General features: G+C 37.6%; 2 protein-coding genes across 2 annotated transcripts in view; one reads left to right on the top strand and one right to left on the bottom strand.

Annotated features, from left to right (window-relative positions):
* Window positions 1–600: 600 nt before the first annotated feature.
* LOC117320749 (legumain-like) lies at window positions 601–9,661 on the bottom strand (the record flags this gene model as incomplete). The annotated part of the gene is made up of 7 exons (XM_033875257.1): window positions 9,603–9,661; window positions 6,958–7,039; window positions 5,652–5,737; window positions 3,763–3,838; window positions 2,761–2,823; window positions 2,360–2,429; window positions 601–719 (listed from the first exon to the last, which is right to left on the bottom strand). Coding segments are annotated over exons 1-7 (555 nt in total), but the record flags the coding sequence as incomplete, so codon positions are not given.
* The window catches only part of LOC117320748 (maleylacetoacetate isomerase-like), a 22,242-nt gene continuing 12,890 nt past the window's right edge, over window positions 9,660–19,011 (top strand). Inside the window, exon 1 of the mRNA XM_033875256.1 lies at window positions 9,660–9,698. Coding sequence (XP_033731147.1) covers window positions 9,660–9,698 — 39 coding nt within the window. The remainder of the gene's footprint in view (window positions 9,699–19,011) is intronic.

Below are 19,011 nucleotides of genomic sequence, written 5' to 3'. Positions count from 1 at the left end.
CGCTAAGTACTGTATTAAACAATGAATTCTTCGCTATCTGTATTAAAACAAGGAATGTTGATAAACTAAATTGTATTATTACTAGACCATCTGTTCTTAAAATACATCTCTTTAAAGAAAATTATATATATATACATGTCTACATATATTTCATTAAAAAAAGAGAGTTACTTCCCTTCTCAATCATGAAAGCCACAGTATCATGTAAGTAAAATGTCTAGAGAGTTCCACCTTTTTAGAATATTTTTTTTAATTCATTTCAATAACTTTCATCATTGGTTTCATTTGTATGGCAATGAAAATTTATGCAGTTTTTCAGTTTTTTTCCCAAAATCATTACAAAATATTAAATGGAAATTTTACAAGAACACTGATTCTCTAAAATTTCACTCTTCCTAAAATTTGACAAGAAAATTATACTTATAAACATTTTTGTTACAGTAAATTTGATAACATTACCCATTGGCATTATTAGTTGCAAGACAAAATAATTTTACCACCTAATTTTAAAAGTAATTTCCAGCAGGAAAATAATCATTCCAAACAATATTCAAGAAATTGAAATATCCATATCCTTTACGGAGATTTCAGAAGACTCACCTGGTCTGAATTCTGCATCCAATTGACACTGAATAAATCTCCTAAAAATGTCCCCAGCTTCTTATCAAAATAGCAGGCATATGATGACTGTGTTGAATTGGCTGCTGTCATGGCCAAAACTGTCATTAAAAAGAAAATGTCAATACTTTCCTATTTTCTATTTAATGAACACCCTGGAAATTCAGTGAAATATTGAGCTGTCTGAATAATGAAATTTTGTTTTGGAAAATAGAACTATTGTATTTGCCATCCCTCAAAACCCTTACATGCTAATTTTCTGCTTAATCGGATAATATCTTAATTCTGCCAAATAATTAAAAAGTCGCCATCATGTTTCCATATTTATATTACAGCTGTAACCATTCTAGAAACACTTGATGTCTTAAATTAAAGGCATTAATGAACAAGGTCCGTTAGTGGCTTATAGCACTGAAAGGTCAGGAACACTCAGTGAGTAAAGTAGCTGTGACCTTTGACCCCATGACCGCAGAAGTTTGTCAGAAAATGCCTACAATACTCCCAAATATGAGCAGTCTCAAAGAAGATAAACCATTACTACGAGGACTGTTTCACTTAGTGTAACACATCAAGGGGCATTACTTCGTTAAAAAAAATTGATGGAATTTAATGTCATTCTCAGGGAGACACAAGAACATGTCATATTTAATAATACAAATGAAAAGTTTCAAAACCTTGCAAAATTTTAAAAAGCATGTTTGGTTTGGTTTGTTTTTGTTTAACGTCCTATTAACAGCCAGGGTCATTTTATGACGTGCCAGGTTTTGGAGGTTGAGGAAAGCCGGAGTACCCGGAGAAAAACCACCGGCCTACGGTCAGTACCTGACAACTGCCCCATGTAGGTTTCGAACTCGCAACCCAGTGGTGGAGGGCTAGTGTTAAAGTGTCGGGACACAAAAAGCATGTAAGAATTCCAAAAGATGTGAATAAGTTTATAATCAAATTATAAGTTTTACTCCCCAGGGCTGTTGTTTCTTTTTTCTGCCCCATTATGAAAAGAGAACAAGGAGCCGCAAAGCTTGGCTTTATCCCCCGCGCCCTGCAGTTGGTATGAAAACCGAAATACATGTATATATCAAGCACAAAGTAAGAGTTATTAAGGAAAAAGTAATTTTGTATTTTGATTAAGTCTCCATGGTGACAGAAAAAATAACGAAATTGGAAGGTCCGTAATAGCAAAAGGCACAACTAGGGCATTAGTCTGATATATACAGAAAGTTTCAAGGAGCTGCGTTGAACGGTTATGGAGTTATAGCCCGGAAACAAAAGGAAACAGTAATTTGGTATTTTTGACGAAGTTTCCATGGTGACAGAAAAAATACCGAAAATGGAAGGTCCGCAATAGCAAAAGGCACAACTAGGGCACTAGTCTGATATATACAGAAAGTTTCAAGGAGCTGCGTTGAACGGTTATGGAGTTATAGCCCAGAAACAAAAGGAAACAGTAATTTGGTATTTTTGACTAAGTTTCCATGGTGACACAAAAAATACCGAAAATGGAAGGTCCGCAATAGCAAAAGGCACAACTAGGGCACTAGTCGGATATATACAGAAAGTTTCAAGGTAAGCTGCGTTGAACGATTATGGAGTTATAGCCCGGAAAATAATTTTGGACGGACACACGGACAGATGCACAGCCGGACGGACAGAGCCCATTGCGGGGGATAATAAACAGTGACATCATATTGATTTTGTGCTATTTTATATATGTATACTATATCTCTATTGTTTAAGTACTCACTGTTGTAGTCTTTTCGTAGCAGGGAACTGAACATTGATCCGGACTCGCACGTCTCCAGATAAAACAGCAACTGTCAAAAACACAGAAATAGTGATAAATTCCTGGATTGCTTGCATTCCAATACGTCTCGTCCTCCCTTTTAAACACATGTAGATTGGTCCTGGTAACATTTACAATTTAATAGCCTACTTGACCAAACAATATGGTCCTATTTCGAATAGGCAACACTCACTCCAAACCTCCTACCCACTCAATGAAAAAAAAAAAAAAAAAAAAGAAAAGAAATGAAAAAAAAAAAAAAAAAAAAATAGAAAAAACTTACAATTCAGAATTATTGTTTATTTTTTAGTTCTTTAACCTGTTTTCCCTAATGGATGCCAATGCTACAAAACAAAACTTACCTGATGATACTGGTTGTTATCATGCATATGGTCCAGGGCGATATTCAAATCCACAGCATGAAGCTGAAATGAGGCCAAATAGTAGAGTTTGGTTTGTTTTTTGTTTAACGTCCTATTAACAGCCAGGGTTATTTAAGGACGTGCCAGGTTTGAAGGTGCAGGAAAGCCGGAGTACCCAGAAAAAAACCACTAGCCTACGGTCGGTACCTGGCAACTGCCACACGTAGGTTTCGAACTTGCAACCCAGAGGTGGAGGGCTAGTGATAAAGTGTCGGGACACCTTAACCACTCGGCCACCGCGGTCCCTCAAAATAGTAGAGTACTAAATGAACAGTAAGGCACGCCTAGTTTCTAGGAATCTAGTTTATTATAAAGTTAATGCTGAAGTTTGATAGACAAATCATTTACATCAAATCTTGATCAAGCATTGTAAATTGTATTCAGTTTTAATTGATTCAAAAATGAAAAAAAATGGACGAGTACTTTGAAAGTCTTTTGGATAAAGCTATATGTCCCCAATGTATCTTATGAATTATACTCAAGTTTTCATTCACCGCCATCTTAATCAGTAATAAGGAAGGATGCTAATTCATTATATAATTGGCTAATCGTGACATATTTGGTTAAGATATTCTGCAATAGTAACATTGATTTTAACCCTTGCCTTATAAGAACTCCCTCTACTTTGTAAAAATAAAGTGGAATGCACACTGGCAGCACTTAATCATTATATGCCCCCAACCCCCACCCCCACCCCCCAATCCCAAAAAATGCTGAAGACATTAAAATTGTTAAATCAAAATGTCGCTAAAGAACAGGAACTACATGTACATCAAGATTACAAAGTCTTACAACCATATGCATATTACAGTGCTATTAGTTGAAAACTGACAGAGACGATTTCTGACAAATAAAAGTACACTGGTCAGATTGAGACTGGACATACCATAATACTCCCATCAAATTTTGACAAACATGTAACGACGATTTGAAAATACTTACAAACTTTGTTGGGAAGGCGATGAGGCCAGGAGCTCCATGATCCACAAAGTTGACAAATAAATTATCATTAGACTGACTGTAAAACAAATTAAAATATTCTCGGTAATTAGTGTACAGTGCTAATAGACGAAACAGGTTTTGTCATTATGTACAATGCATGTGTGTATGACATTTGTGTGGGTTAATCATATACGTGCGAGTAAAGTGTGTACCTCATGTGTCAGAGCATTTAACATGTGATAAACCCAGCGCCCAAACACGTACATGTAACATCTGTCTAAAAGGGAAGATAAAATACTGAAAATTTACGCGAGGGGAAATTTACGCTAATTACAGGGAGTTCTTTTAATCGCGAAAATTTCCCCCACTCGTTTCATATTTATATCAATTTGCATAATCTCTAACTACAAACGAAGATGTATCGATTACGAAAATTACCCCAACACGTATAGTTTACACATCAAAATCGTGAAATTAACCACCAGCGAAAATAACCATGTTTAGAGTACAAATTTGTTGATTAATTATTGAACATCTGTGGGTATTTTACATAAATTTGGCTGGACTTATCTCTAGACATGGGCTTATTGCCGAAATACTAAGTACTATATCTATGTTAATATCTTGTTCCTTTCTTCTGCACTTCCAAAAAAATTGTTGTTGGTAAGTTTACTAACTTATAATTACTAACTACAATGTTCAGAGATTCACTTTTAATCATTTTTGAACTTCCAATGACATTTCATTTTTATTGAGAAAATCTGAGGTTAAGAGTTGGAAAAACAAGTACTCCATCACTATAAGGTATACAGATTGATAATAACCAGAGGGGTATAGGTTTGAGTTAGCACCGAGGCTGACCTGAAGGTATTGACCACAAGTTCTAACCCCAGGGGTAAACAGATAAACTTTATACGTATATCTATCATTAAAGCAGCTATCATATAATTCCTACATGGTAAACGTATCTCACGACGATGTTCTAAAACAAGCAAATGTAGGTATCATAAAACTTTATTAAGAATATCATCTTAATCTGAACACTAGAGAATCACCATTGTCCAATTAAGTACTAATGAAAATAATGTGGTAGAATTTGTTTTCTTTTTTATTCAACTGAAACTCTCAGGAGCATTTTATAGCTGCACATATTGCAAAAAGGATTTTAATTCACTTTCTACATATTTTCTATCGCAGTCCCTTACGTAATTTGTTGAAGGAACCCTAGAAGAGATTACTGTCAGAAACACTGGGGCTTGGCACGATTTTCCAAATGATGGTCCATATATATATGTATTATAGTGTCACTATAATACATAACACTATAATACATATATATATGGACCATCATTTGGAAAATCGTGCCAAGCCCCTGTGGCTATAATACATATATATATGGACCATTATTTGGAAAATTGTGCCAAGCCCCTGTGGTCAGAAACCACAGAGACATGGTACGATTTCCCACCCACCATTCATAATATATAATACATAAAAATTATTATATTATTACAGTGTATATTTGTGCCAAGTCCCTGTGTCTGAATCTAAGAATCAAATATTTTAGTGTTGATTAAAACATTTGATCCAAGGTCATCCAAGGTCACCGTAACAGCACTTCCAATACTGCTTCTTCAGATTTCTATGTAATTATCGTAACAGAGAGCACAATAAATTAGATTTATTGCAAAGCCTGACCTCTAGGTCTCAAACACAGGACTTCTGCTTTACTTATTAATCCTTTGCTCCACTGGTAAAGCTAAAGAGAAGTCCTAGCTGAACAGTAGATAGTTAAATAATTTACCTGGGTCATGTTACAATAAATGTATGATAAATAAATGCAATGTCGGATATGATTTTAATTAGATTACATAGCAGCACGTTCTCACCTTTTTATAACCCTACCAGTGCCGATCCCTTTTACATTTTCTTCATTTCCTTGAAGTACGTCTAGAAACGTAGTTGGATTGACATCCTTCAAATAAAAGAGTTCAGACAACAGATATCAAACATTTTCATTGAATGTACATAATTATCATAGATATATTACTGTCATATTGAATTTCACTGTAATCCATGCTTAATGATAAGCCAAACACTATATATATATATCTATCGCAGTGGAATTCACGGGCTAGTAAATGACATTAATATTTCTTTGTCCAGAAGTAAGCCAACCCCTTCTCCCAGTCAATGTTTATGTTCTGACTCCCTGAGCTTAATTATCACAGAATAAAAACAATATCAATGTCTATATCCTTTGATAAGTACATTGTTTTATAGAACATCTTAATTATTTTCAAAGAAATTCTTGGTTTTATGTACTGCAAAATAAGTCCGAGCTTAATTGAATTTAAAGATTTAAGATTTCTTTCAAATCAAATATCATATTTTGTTTGTTTGAATGAATCTTCATTATTTCTTTTATTATTAGAATCTGTAACGACTTAAACATCTGATTGGAAGTGGTCTTTATAGGCAGGTTTATGTTATATACAGGTGGTCTTTGTAGACAGGTTTTGTCACACACATGTGACCTCTATAGACAGGTTTTGCTATATACAGGTGGTCTTTGTAGACAGGTTTTGTCACAAACATGTGACCTCTATAGACAGGTTTGTTATATACAGGTGGTCTTTGTAGGCAGGTTTTGTCACAAACATGTGACCTCTATAGACAGGTTTGTTATATACAGATGGTCTTTGTAGACAGGTTTTGCCACACACATGTGACCTCTATAGACAGGTTTGTTATATACAGATGGTTTTTGTAGGCAGGTTTTGTCACAAACATGTGACCTCTATAGATAGCTTTGTTTTTACATACATGTGACCTTTATAGACAGGTCTTGTTATATACAGGTGGTCTTTGTAGACAGGTTTTGTCACACACATGTGACCTCTATAGACAGGTTTGTTATATACATGTGGTCTTTGTAGACAGGTTTTGTCACACACATGTGACCTCTATAGACAGGTTTTGTTATATACAGGTGGTCTTTGTAGACAGGTTTTGTCACAAACATGTGACCTCTATAGATAGGTTTTTTTTTTACATACATGTGACCTTTATAGAAAGGTTTTTTTAATATAGAGGTGACCTTTAAAGACAGGTTTTTGTTATATACAGATGACCTCCAGGACAAATTTGAATGCTAATGTATGACATATAATTTCACTCCAGTTTTCTACAAACCTTTCCTCTGTAGTCTATGGCCACGCCCTTGTAGACATTCTCACCATCAGGCTGGTTGATTATCTCCCCTGGGTTGGGATTCCTACCAAAGGAATAAATTAAATATACTAATAAACACTTGCAATTTTAAACTTAATCGACCAATTAATTTCGTTTTCATGTTTTCATTGCCAGTGTATGCCCCCCCCCCCCCCCCTATAAACTACGGTATATAAAATTTGCTTCATAAAAATAACCTAATATAAAATTTGCTTCACAAAAATTGTATCTAATTCTAATTACATTTACAAGAGAACTGCACATGCATTACAATAATTAAAAAAAACATTATGTTTAAGGAGCAACTTTTTTTTCCCTCCAGAGAATCAAATATTGGTACATGAATTGAAATATCCAGTCACTCTTTAAGTAAAATATGTATATAACTATATATCATCGCCAAAAGTTAGAGCGTATTATCAAATCGACTGCTATCTAGTTACAAAAGTAATTATACACTTTACTCGGTGCTAATTACGGTATCAGTGATCGAGGAACTGACTGTAGATAAGAGTAATTAAGTCTCTAAAAGGAGATAGGTTGTACATTGTAATCTCGAAATGGTGTACTAGTTTGGTTGAATTCAAAAGTACCTGCAGCTACAGCAGATTTAAAGAAGTTCAAATAAACAGGAAATAAAAGCATGCCAATTGTTGTTCTTCAAAGATTTAAGAAATTAATGTTTCTTCTGTAAATGAATTTTAATTTAAAAGTGATAAAGTGAGAGAATTCTTGGCTATAATAATTATTTAAAATTGTAAAAAAAAAAATAATTAAAAAGACAATAAGAATCAGCAAAGGCAATAATCATTGATTTTGAGATTTCAGGGGCTTTATATAATATCATTACTTCAATAGAATTGTTCTTAACGAAAAGGAAACATCCATTTCTAAGAATAGGTGTGAAGTTACTGATAACATCAGCTCCATACAGTATATACCTATATGTAGAAGAGTTAGTAAAACAACAACAATATATGTTGTATTTATGATGGTAACTCCTAATTACTATTTGTTGTAGACTATGACATCAAATGTTGTAACTCATAATTACTATTTGTTGTAACTATGACATCATGTGTTGTAACTTCTAGTTACTGTTTGTTGTAACTATGACATCATCTGTTATAACTACTAATTACTATTTGTTGTAACTATGACGTCATGTGATGTAACTCCTAATTACTATTTGTTTTAGGCTATGACATCATGTGTTGTAACTCCTAATTACTGTTTGTTGTAACTATGACGTCATATGTTGTAACTCCTAATTACTATTTGTTGTAGACTATGACATCATGTGATGTAACTCCTAATTACTTTTTGTTGTAACTATGACATCATGTGTTGTAACCCCTAATTACTATTTGTTTTAGGCTATGACATCATGTGTTGTAACTCTTAATTACTATTTGTTGTAGGCTATGACATCATATGGTGTAACTCCTAATGACTATTTGTTGAAGGCCATGACATCATGTGATGTAACTCCTAATTACTATTTGTTGTAGGTTATGACATCATATGGTGTAACTCCTAATTACTATTTGTTGTAGGCCATGACATAATGTGATGTAACTCCTAATTACTATTTGTTGTAGACTATGACATCATGTGATGTAACTCCTAATTACTATTTGTGGTAACTATGACATCATATTTTGTAACTCCTAATTACTATTTGTTGTAACTATGACATCATGTGTTGTAACTCCTAATTACTATTTGTTGTAGACTATGACATCATGTGTTGTAACCCCTTATTACTATTTGTTTCAGGCTATGACATCATGTGTTGTAACTCTTAATTACTATTTGTTGTAACTATGACATCATGTGATGTAACTCCTAATTACTTTTTGTTGTAACTATGACATCATGTGTTGTAACCCCTAATTACTATTTGTTTTAGGCTATGACATCATGTGTTGTAACTCTTAATTACTATTTGTTGTAGGCTATGACATCATATGGTGTAACTCCTAATTACTATTTGTTGAAGGCCATGACATCATGTGATGTAACTCCTAATTACTATTTGTTGTAGGTTATGACATCATATGGTGTAACTCCTAATTACTATTTGTTGTAGGCCATGACATAATGTGATGTAACTCCTAATTACTGTTTGTTGTAGACTATGACATCATCTGTTGTAACTCCTAATTACTATTTGTTGTAACTATGACATCATGTGATGTAACTCCTAATTACTATTTGTTGTAGATTATGACATCATGTGATGTAACTCCTAATTACTATTTGTTGTAGACTATGACATCATGTTGTAACTCCTAATTACTATTTGTTGTAACTATGACATCATGTGATGTAACTCCTAATTACTATATGTTGTAGACTACGACATCATGTGACGTAATTCCTAATTACTATTTGTTGTAACTATGACATCATCTGTTGTAACTCCTAATTACTATTTGTTGTAGACTATGACATCATCTGGTGTAACTCCTAATTACTGTTTGTTGTAGACTATGACATCATATTCTATAACTCCTAATTACTATTTGTTGTAACTATTCGCAATCATCAAGGCGCTCTGCATTGGCGACTTCATACAATCCGGTTACAAACGTTTTACTGACGGTGCGCTTCGGCGCGCTCGATTCGGTGTATCAAATGTGTTACATGGACCCGCACCCATGCCGGCGATATTACGATACAGGGATGACTGTATCGATGTATCGTATCGCGGCACAAAACGAACATATATCAAAACGTATCGATGTATCGTTACAGCACTATTCATAACGTTACACAAGTTTGTGAGACATAACAACGGGGGTCAGTGGATAGTAAAACGTCTGACAAGCGATCTATATGTATTGGGTGTATTTCAACAATGTGGATGTCAGTTACAGGATAAATATGTACCGGTATATTATATAGATGTATATTGCTGCTGCCTTGTAACGTTACATGTATGTAGGGCCGCGGTGGCATGGTAAGGTGTCCCAGCTGGGTTATGAGTTCGAAGCCCAAGTGAGGCAGTTGGCTGGTACTGACCGTTGGTCGGTGGTTTTTCTTCGGGTACTCCGGCTTTCCTCGAAAATATGTTAGTATCGTCACCGGACCGCAAATCAAACATGATACCTCCCGCTTGGTAGGTGAGCGTTCTAATCATTGAGCCAAAAGTCTGAACGTTAGACTCGAGGGCCTAACGCTGGCTGATTTTACCACAATAGATAAGGCCTATAAACATGTCCCTGAGGCTTAATTAATAAGCTGGATGACAGAAAAGTATTTCATAATTAGCACTTTTCTATGTCTGCATAGGCAAATAAAGTTCATGCAAATTACATGTACATTTTATGTAGCATTCTTAAAGAATGCTACATAAAATGTACATGTCATTTGCATGAACTTTTATTGAATCTTTGTTTCAAAAAGAAGTTTTCATACTTTCAAAGTTTTGTTTCAATTTTACTCAAGGTCGTTTATCCAAACAAATAGTAATCTTGGATAGTTTTCCATGTATAAAAATATGAGACTATTTTATTCGCTTCGCTGTTTCCCAAATTTATTTTTATATTTCAGTTTTATGTGATGTATGGGAGCTGCACTCTCCTTTTTAGCTCACCTGCCCGAAGGGCAAGTGAGCTTATGCCGTGGCGCGTCGTCCGGCCGTCCGGCGTCAACTTTTCCATTCAAGTATCTTCTTCTCAATAACCAAAAGGCCCAGAGACGTAATATTGAGCCTGTAGCATGCTGGGGTACAGGGCTACCAAGTTTGTTCAAATGAATAAAGTTGACCTTCATTCAAGGTCACAGGGGTCAAAAAGGCTCAAATCTTTAAACGACTTAATCTCAATAATCAAGAGCCTTAGGGAGTTGATATTTGGTCTGTTGCATGCTGGGGTTAAGGGCTACCAAGTTTGTTCAAATGAATGACCTTGACCTTCATTCAAGGTCACAGGAGTAAAAAAGGCTCAAATCTTTAAAGGACTTCTGCTCAATAACCAAGAGTTCCAGGGGCTTGATATTGGGTCTGTAGCATGCTTGGGTGAAGGGCTACCAAGTTTTTCCAAATGGTTCACCTTGACCTTCATTCTAGGTCACAGGAGTCAAAAAGGCTAAAATCTTTAAACAACTTTTTCTCAATAACCAAGAGTCCCAGAGACCTAATGTTTGGCCTGTAGCATGCTGGGATGAAGTGCTCCCAAGTTTGTTCAAATGAATGACCTTGACCCTCATTCAAGGTCACAGGAGTCAAAAAGACTCCAATCTTTAAACGACTTCTTCTCACAAACCAAGAGTCCCAGGGAGTTGATATTGGGTCTGTAGCATGCTGAGGTGAAGGGCTACCATGTTTATTCAAATGAATGACCTTGACCTTCATTCAAGGTCACAGGAGTCAAAAAGACTCCAATCTTTAAACGACTCCTTCTCACAAACCAAGAGTCCCAGGGAGTTGATATTGGGTCTGTAGCATGCTGGAGTGAAGGGCTACCAAGTTTGTTCAAATAAATGACCTTGACCTTCATTCAAGGTCACAGGAGTCAAACAGGCTAAAATCTGTAAACGACTTCTTCTCAATAACCAAGAGTCCCAGAGACCTAATATTTGGCCTGTAGCATACTGGGGTGAAGAGCTCTTCAGTTTATTCAAATGAATGACATTGACCTTCATTCAAGGTCACATTGGTCAAATAGGTTATAATCTTCAATTGACTTCTTCTCAATAACCAAGAGGCCCAGGGGCTTGGTATTGGGTCTGTAGCATGCTTTGGTGAAGGGCTACCAAGTTTGTTCAAATGAATGACCCTGACTCACATTCAAGGTCACGTCACGTCAAGTATGCTTAAATCTTTAAATGACTTCTGAATAGCCAAAGTGCCGAGAGACATTATATTGGTCCTGTAGCATGCTTTCAAATAACTGCAGGATCCATATATGAACAGATCACTGCATTACAGGTGAGCGATTCGGGTCCATTGGGCCCTTGTTTTAATATTTCTTCATCCAGGCATGAAACTACAGTGCTGTAAACAATCAATGTTGATAGCAATGCTTATTTGATCAGACCTTACCATTTTGTTAACCATTTCTTTGTACATTTACCCAATGGTAATAATACTGTAGGATTTATCTCCCCTTATACTACAGAAGCAACGCTCCATATGTACAACTAATAAACACAGTAAAAACACATGTCAGTTATTAAATATCCTGTTTTTAGCTCACCTGCCCGAAGGGCAAGTGAGCTTATGCCATGGTGCGGCGTCCGTCGTCCGGCGTCAACTTTTTCATTTAAACAACTTCTTCTCAATAACCAAGAGGCCCAGGAAATTCATATTGGGCCTGTAGCATGCTGGGGTGAAGGGCTACAAAGTTTGTTCAAATAATTGACCTTGACCTTCATTCAAGGTCACATGGGTCAAATAGGCTATAATCTTCAAACGACTTCTTCTCAATAACCAAGAGGCCAAGGGACTTGATATTGGGTCTGTATCATGCTGGGATGAAGGGCTACTAAGTTTGTTAAAATAAATGACCGTGACCTACATTCAAGGTCACATGGGTAAAATAGGCTATAATCTTCAAACGACTTCTTCTCAATAACCAAGAGGCCCAGGGGCTTGGTATTGGGTCTGTAGCATGCTTGGGTGAAGGGCTACCAAGTTTGTTCAAATGAATTGCCTTGACCTTCACTTAAGGTCACATTGGTCAAATAGGCTATATTCTTCAAATGACTTCTTCTTAATAACCAAGAGGCCCAGGGACTTGATATTGGGCCTGTAGCATGCTGGCGTGAAGTGCTACAAAGTTTGTTCAAATGAATGACCTTGACCTTCATTCAAGGTCACATGGGTCAAATAGGCTATATTCTTCAAACAACTTCTATTCAATAACCAAGAAGCCCGAGGACTTGATATTAGGCCTGTAGCATGCTGGGGTGAGGGGCTACAAAGTTTGTTCAAATAAATGACCTTGACCTTCATTCAAGGTCACATGGGTGAAATAGGCTATATTCTTCAATTGACTTCTTCTCAATAACCAAGAGGCCAGGGACTTGATCTTGGGCATGTAGCATGCTGGGGTGAAGGGCTACCAAGTTTGTTCAAATGAATGACCTTGACCTTCATTCAAGGTCACAGGAGTAAAAAATCTCAAATCTTTAAAGGACTTCTGCTCAATAACCAAGAGTTCCAGGGGCTTGATATTGGGTCTGTAGCATGCTGGGGTGAACGGCTACCAAGTTTTTCCAAATGGTTCACCTTGACCTTCATTCTAGGTCACAGGAGTCAAAAAGGCTAAAATCTTTAAACAACTTTTTCTCAATAACCAAGAGTCCCAGAGACCTAATGTTTGGCCTGTAGCATGCTGGGATGAAGTGCTCCCAAGTTTGTTCAAATGAATGACCTTGACCCTCATTCAAGGTCACAGGAGTCAAAAAGACTCCAATCTTTAAACGACTTCTTCTCACAAACCAAGAGTCCCAGGGAGTTGATATTGGGTCTGTAGCATGCTGAGGTGAAGGGCTACCATGTTTATTCAAATGAATGACCTTGACCTTCATTCAAGGTCACAGGAGTCAAAAAGACTCCAATCTTTAAACGACTCCTTCTCACAAACCAAGAGTCCCAGGGAGTTGATATTGGGTCTGTAGCATGCTGGAGTGAAGGGCTACCAAGTTTGTTCAAATAAATGACCTTGACCTTCATTCAATGTCACAGGAGTCAAACAGGCTAAAATCTGTAAACGACTTCTTCTCAATAACCAAGAGTCCCAGAGACCTAATATTTGGCCTGTAGCATACTGGGGTGAAGAGCTCTTCAGTTTATTCAAATGAATGACATTGACCTTCATTCAAGGTCACATTGGTCAAATAGGTTATAATATTCAATTGACTTCTTCTCAATAACCAAGAGGCCCAGGGGCTTGGTATTGGGTCTGTAGCATGCTTTGGTGAAGGGCTACCAAGTTTGTTCAAATGAATGACCCTGACTCACATTCAAGGTCACGTCACGTCAAGTATGCTTAAATCTTTAAATGACTTCTGAATAGCCAAAGTGCCGAGAGACATTATATTGGTCCTGTAGCATGCTTTCAAATAACTGCAGGATCCATATATGAACAGATCACTGCATTACAGGTGAGCGATTCGGGTCCATTGGGCCCTTGTTTTAATATTTCTTCATCCAGGCATGAAACTACAGTGCTGTAAACAATCAATGTTGATAGCAATGCTTATTTGATCAGACCTTACCATTTTGTTAACCATTTCTTTGTACATTTACCCAATGGTAATAATACTGTAGGATTTATCTCCCCTTATACTACAGAAGCAACACTCCATATGTACAACTAATAAACACAGTAAAAACACATGTCAGTTATTAAATATCCTGTTTTTAGCTCACCTGCCCGAAGGGCAAGTGAGCTTATGCCATGGTGCGGCGTCCGTCGTCCGGCGTCAACTTTTTCATTTAAACAACTTCTTCTCAATAACCAAGAGGCCCAGGAAATTCATATTGGGCCTGTAGCATGCTGGGGTGAAGGGCTACAAAGTTTGTTCAAATAATTGACCTTGACCTTCATTCAAGGTCACATGGGTCAAATAGGCTATAATCTTCAAACGACTTCTTCTCAATAACCAAGAGGCCAAGGGACTTGATATTGGGTCTGTATCATGCTGGGATGAAGGGCTACTAAGTTTGTTAAAATAAATGACCGTGACCTACATTCAAGGTCACATGGGTAAAATAGGCTATAATCTTCAAACGACTTCTTCTCAATAACCAAGAGGCCCAGGGGCTTGGTATTGGGTCTGTAGCATGCTTGGGTGAAGGGCTACCAATTTTGTTCAAATGAATTGCCTTGACCTTCACTTAAGGTCACATTGGTCAAATAGGCTATATTCTTCAAATGACTTCTTCCTAATAACCAAGAGGCCCAGGGACTTGATATTGGGCCTGTAGCATGCTGGGGTGAGGGGCTACAAAGTTCGTTCAAATAAATGACCTTGACCTTCATTCAAGGTCACATGGGTGAAATAGGCTATATTCTTCAATTGACTTCTTCTCAATAACCAAGAGGCCAGGGACTTGATATTGGGCATGTAGCATGCTGGGGTGAAGGGCTACCAAGTTTGTTCAAATGAATGACCTTGACCTTCATTCAAGGTCACAGGAGTAAAAAAGGCTCAAATCTTTAAAGGACTTCTGCTCAATAACCAAGAGTTCCAGGGGCTTGATATTGGGTCTGTAGCATGCTGGGGTGAACGGCTACCAAGTTTTTCCAAATGGTTCACCTTGACCTTCATTCTAGGTCACAGGAGTCAAAAAGGCTAAAATTTTTAAACAACTTTTTCTCCATAACCAAGAGTCCCAGAGACCTAATGTTTGGCCTGTAGCATGCTGGGATGAAGTGCTCCCAAGTTTGTTCAAATGAATGACCTTGACCCTCATTCAAGGTCACAGGAGTCAAAAAGACTCCAATCTTTAAACGACTTCTTCTCACAAACCAAGAGTCCCAGGGAGTTGATATTGGGTCTGTAGCATGCTGAGGTGAAGGGCTACCATGTTTATTCAAATGAATGACCTTGACCTTCATTCAAGGTCACAGGAGTCAAAAAGACTCCAATCTTTAAACGACTCCTTCTCACAAACCAAGAGTCCCAGAGACCTAATATTTGGCCTGTAGCATACTGGGGTGAAGAGCTCTTCAGTTTATTCAAATGAATGACATTGACCTTCATTCAAGGTCACATTGGTAAAATAGGTTATAATCTTCAATTGACTTCTTCTCAATAACCAAGAGGCCCAGGGGCTTGGTATTGGGTCTGTAGCATGCTTTGGTGAAGGGCTACCAAGTTTGTTCAAATGAATGACCCTGACTCACATTCAAGGTCAAGTCACGTCAAGTATGCTTAAATCTTTAAATGACTTCTGAATAGCCAAAGTGCCGAGAGACATTATATTGGTCCTGTAGCATGCTTTCAAATAACTGCAGGATCCATATATGAACAGATCACTGCATTACAGGTGAGCGATTCGGGTCCATTGGGCCCTTGTTTTAATATTTCTTCATCCAGGCATGAAACTACAGTGCTGTAAACAATCAATGTTGATAGCAATGCTTATTTGATCAGACCTTACCATTTTGTTAACCATTTCTTTGTACATTTACCCAATGGTAATAATACTGTAGGATTTATCTCCCCTTATACTACAGAAGCAACGCTCCATATGTACAACTAATAAACACAGTAAAAACACATGTCAGTTATTAAATATCCTGTTTTTAGCTCACCTGCCCGAAGGGCAAGTGAGCTTATGCCATGGTGCGGCGTCCGTCGTCCGGCGTCAACTTTTTCATTTAAACAACTTCTTCTCAATAACCAAGAGGCCCAGGAAATTCATATTGGGCCTGTAGCATGCTGGGGTGAAGGGCTACAAAGTTTGTTCAAATAATTGACCTTGACCTTCATTCAAGGTCACATGGGTCAAATAGGCTATAATCTTCAAACGACTTCTTCTCAATAACCAAGAGGCCAAGGGACTTGATATTGGGTCTGTATCATGCTGGGATGAAGGGCTACTAAGTTTGTTAAAATAAATGACCGTGACCTACATTCAAGGTCACATGGGTAAAATAGGCTATAATCTTCAAACGACTTCTTCTCAATAACCAAGAGGCCCAGGGGCTTGGTATTGGGTCTGTAGCATGCTTGGGTGAAGGGCTACCAAGTTTGTTCAAATGAATTGCCTTGACCTTCACTTAAGGTCACATTGGTCAAATAGGCTATATTCTTCAAATGACTTCTTCTTAATAACCAAGAGGCCCAGGGACTTGATATTGGGCCTGTAGCATGCTGGGGTGAGGGGCTACAAAGTTTGTTCAAATAAATGACCTTGACCTTCATTCAAGGTCACATGGGTCAAATAGGCTATATTCTTCAATTGACTTCTTCTCAATAACCAAGAGGCCAGGGACTTGATATTGGGCATGTAGCATGCTGGGGTGAAGGGCTACCAAGTTTGTTCAAATGAATGACCTTGACCTTCATTCAAGGTCACAGGAGTAAAAAAGGCTCAAATCTTTAAAGGACTTCTGCTCAATAACCAAGAGTTCCAGGGGCTTGATATTGGGTCTGTAGCATGCTGGGGTGAACGGCTACCAAGTTTTTCCAAATGGTTCACCTTGACCTTCATTCTAGGTCACAGGAGTCAAAAAGGCTAAAATCTTTAAACAACTTTTTCTCAATAACCAAGAGTCCCAGAGACCTAATGTTTGGCCTGTAGCATGCTGGGATGAAGTGCTCCCAAGTTTGTTCAAATGAATGACCTTGACCCTCATTCAAGGTCACAGGAGTCAAAAAGACTCCAATATTTAAACGACTTCTTCTCACAAACCAAGAGTCCCAGTGAGTTGATATTGGGTCTGTAGCATGCTGAGGTGAAGGGCTACCATGTTTATTCAAATGAATGACCTTGACCTTCATTCAAGGTCACAGGAGTCAAAAAGACTCCAATCTTTAAACGACTCCTTCTCACAAACCAAGAGTCCCAGGGAGTTGATATTGGGTCTGTAGCATGCTGGAGTGAAGGGCTACCAAGTTTGTTCAAATAAATGACCTTGACCTTCATTCAAGGTCACAGGAGTCAAACAGCCTAAAATCTGTAAACGACTTCTTCTCAATAACCAAGAGTCCCAGAGACCTAATATTTGGCCTGTAGCATACTAGGGTGAAGGGCTCTTCAGTTTATTCAAATGAATGACATTGACCTTCATTCAAGGTCACATTGGTCAAATAGGTTATAATCTTCAATTGACTTCTTCTCAATAACCAAGAGGCCCAGGGGCTTGGTATTGGGTCTGTAGCATGCTTTGGTGAAGGGCTACCAAGTTTGTTCAAATGAATGACCCTGACTCACATTCAAGGTCACGTCACGTCAAGTATGCTTAAATCTTTAAATGACTTCTGAATAGCTAAAGTGCCGAGAGACATTATATTGGTCCTGTAGCATGCTTTCAAATAACTGCAGGATCCATATATGAACAGATCACTGCATTACAGGTGAGCGATTCGGGTCCATTGGGCCCTTGTTTTAATATTTCTTCATCCAGGCATGAAACTACAGTGCTGTAAACAATCAATGTTGATAGCAATGCTTATTTGATCAGACCTTACCATTTTGTTAACCATTTCTTTGTACATTTACCCAATGGTAATAATACTGTAGGATTTATCTCCCCTTATACTACAGAAGCAACACTCCATATGTACAACTAATAAACACAGTAAAAACACATGTCAGTTATTAAATATCCTGTTTTTAGCTCACCTGCCCGAAGGGCAAGTGAGCTTATGCCATGGTGCGGCGTCCGTCGTCCGGCGTCAACTTTTTCATTTAAACAACTTCTTCTCAATAACCAAGAGGCCCAGGAAATTCATATTGGGCCTGTAGCATGCTGGGGTGAAGGGCTACAAAGTTTGTTCAAATAATTGACCTTGACCTTCATTCAAGGTCACATGGGTCAAATAGGCTATAATCTTCAAACGACTTCTTCTCAATAACCAAGAGGCCAAGGGACTTGATATTGGGTCTGTATCATGCTGGGATGAAGGGCTACTAAGTTTGTTAAAATAAATGACCGTGACCTACATTCAAGGTCACATGGGTAAAATAGGCTATAATCTTCAAATGACTTCTTCTTAATAACCAAGAGGCCCAGGGACTTGATATTGGGCCTGTAGCATGCTGGGGTGAGGGGCTACAAAGTTTGTTCAAATAAATGACCTTGACCTTCATTCAAGGTCACATGGGTCAAATAGGCTATATTCTTCAATTGACTTCTTCTCAATAACCAAGAGGCCAGGGACTTGATATTGGGCATGTAGCATGCTGGGGTGAAGGGCTACCAAGTTTGTTCAAATGAATGACCTTGACCTTCATTCAAGGTCACAGGAGTAAAAAAGGCTCAAATCTTTAAAGGACTTCTGCTCAATAACCAAGAGTTCCAGGGGCTTGATATTGGGTCTGTAGCA

This window comes from Pecten maximus, unplaced genomic scaffold, assembly GCF_902652985.1.
Source record: "Pecten maximus unplaced genomic scaffold, xPecMax1.1, whole genome shotgun sequence".
In the NCBI taxonomy this organism is placed as follows: Eukaryota; Metazoa; Mollusca; class Bivalvia; order Pectinida; family Pectinidae; genus Pecten; species Pecten maximus.
This window is presented reverse-complemented; position numbering and strand designations above follow the sequence as displayed.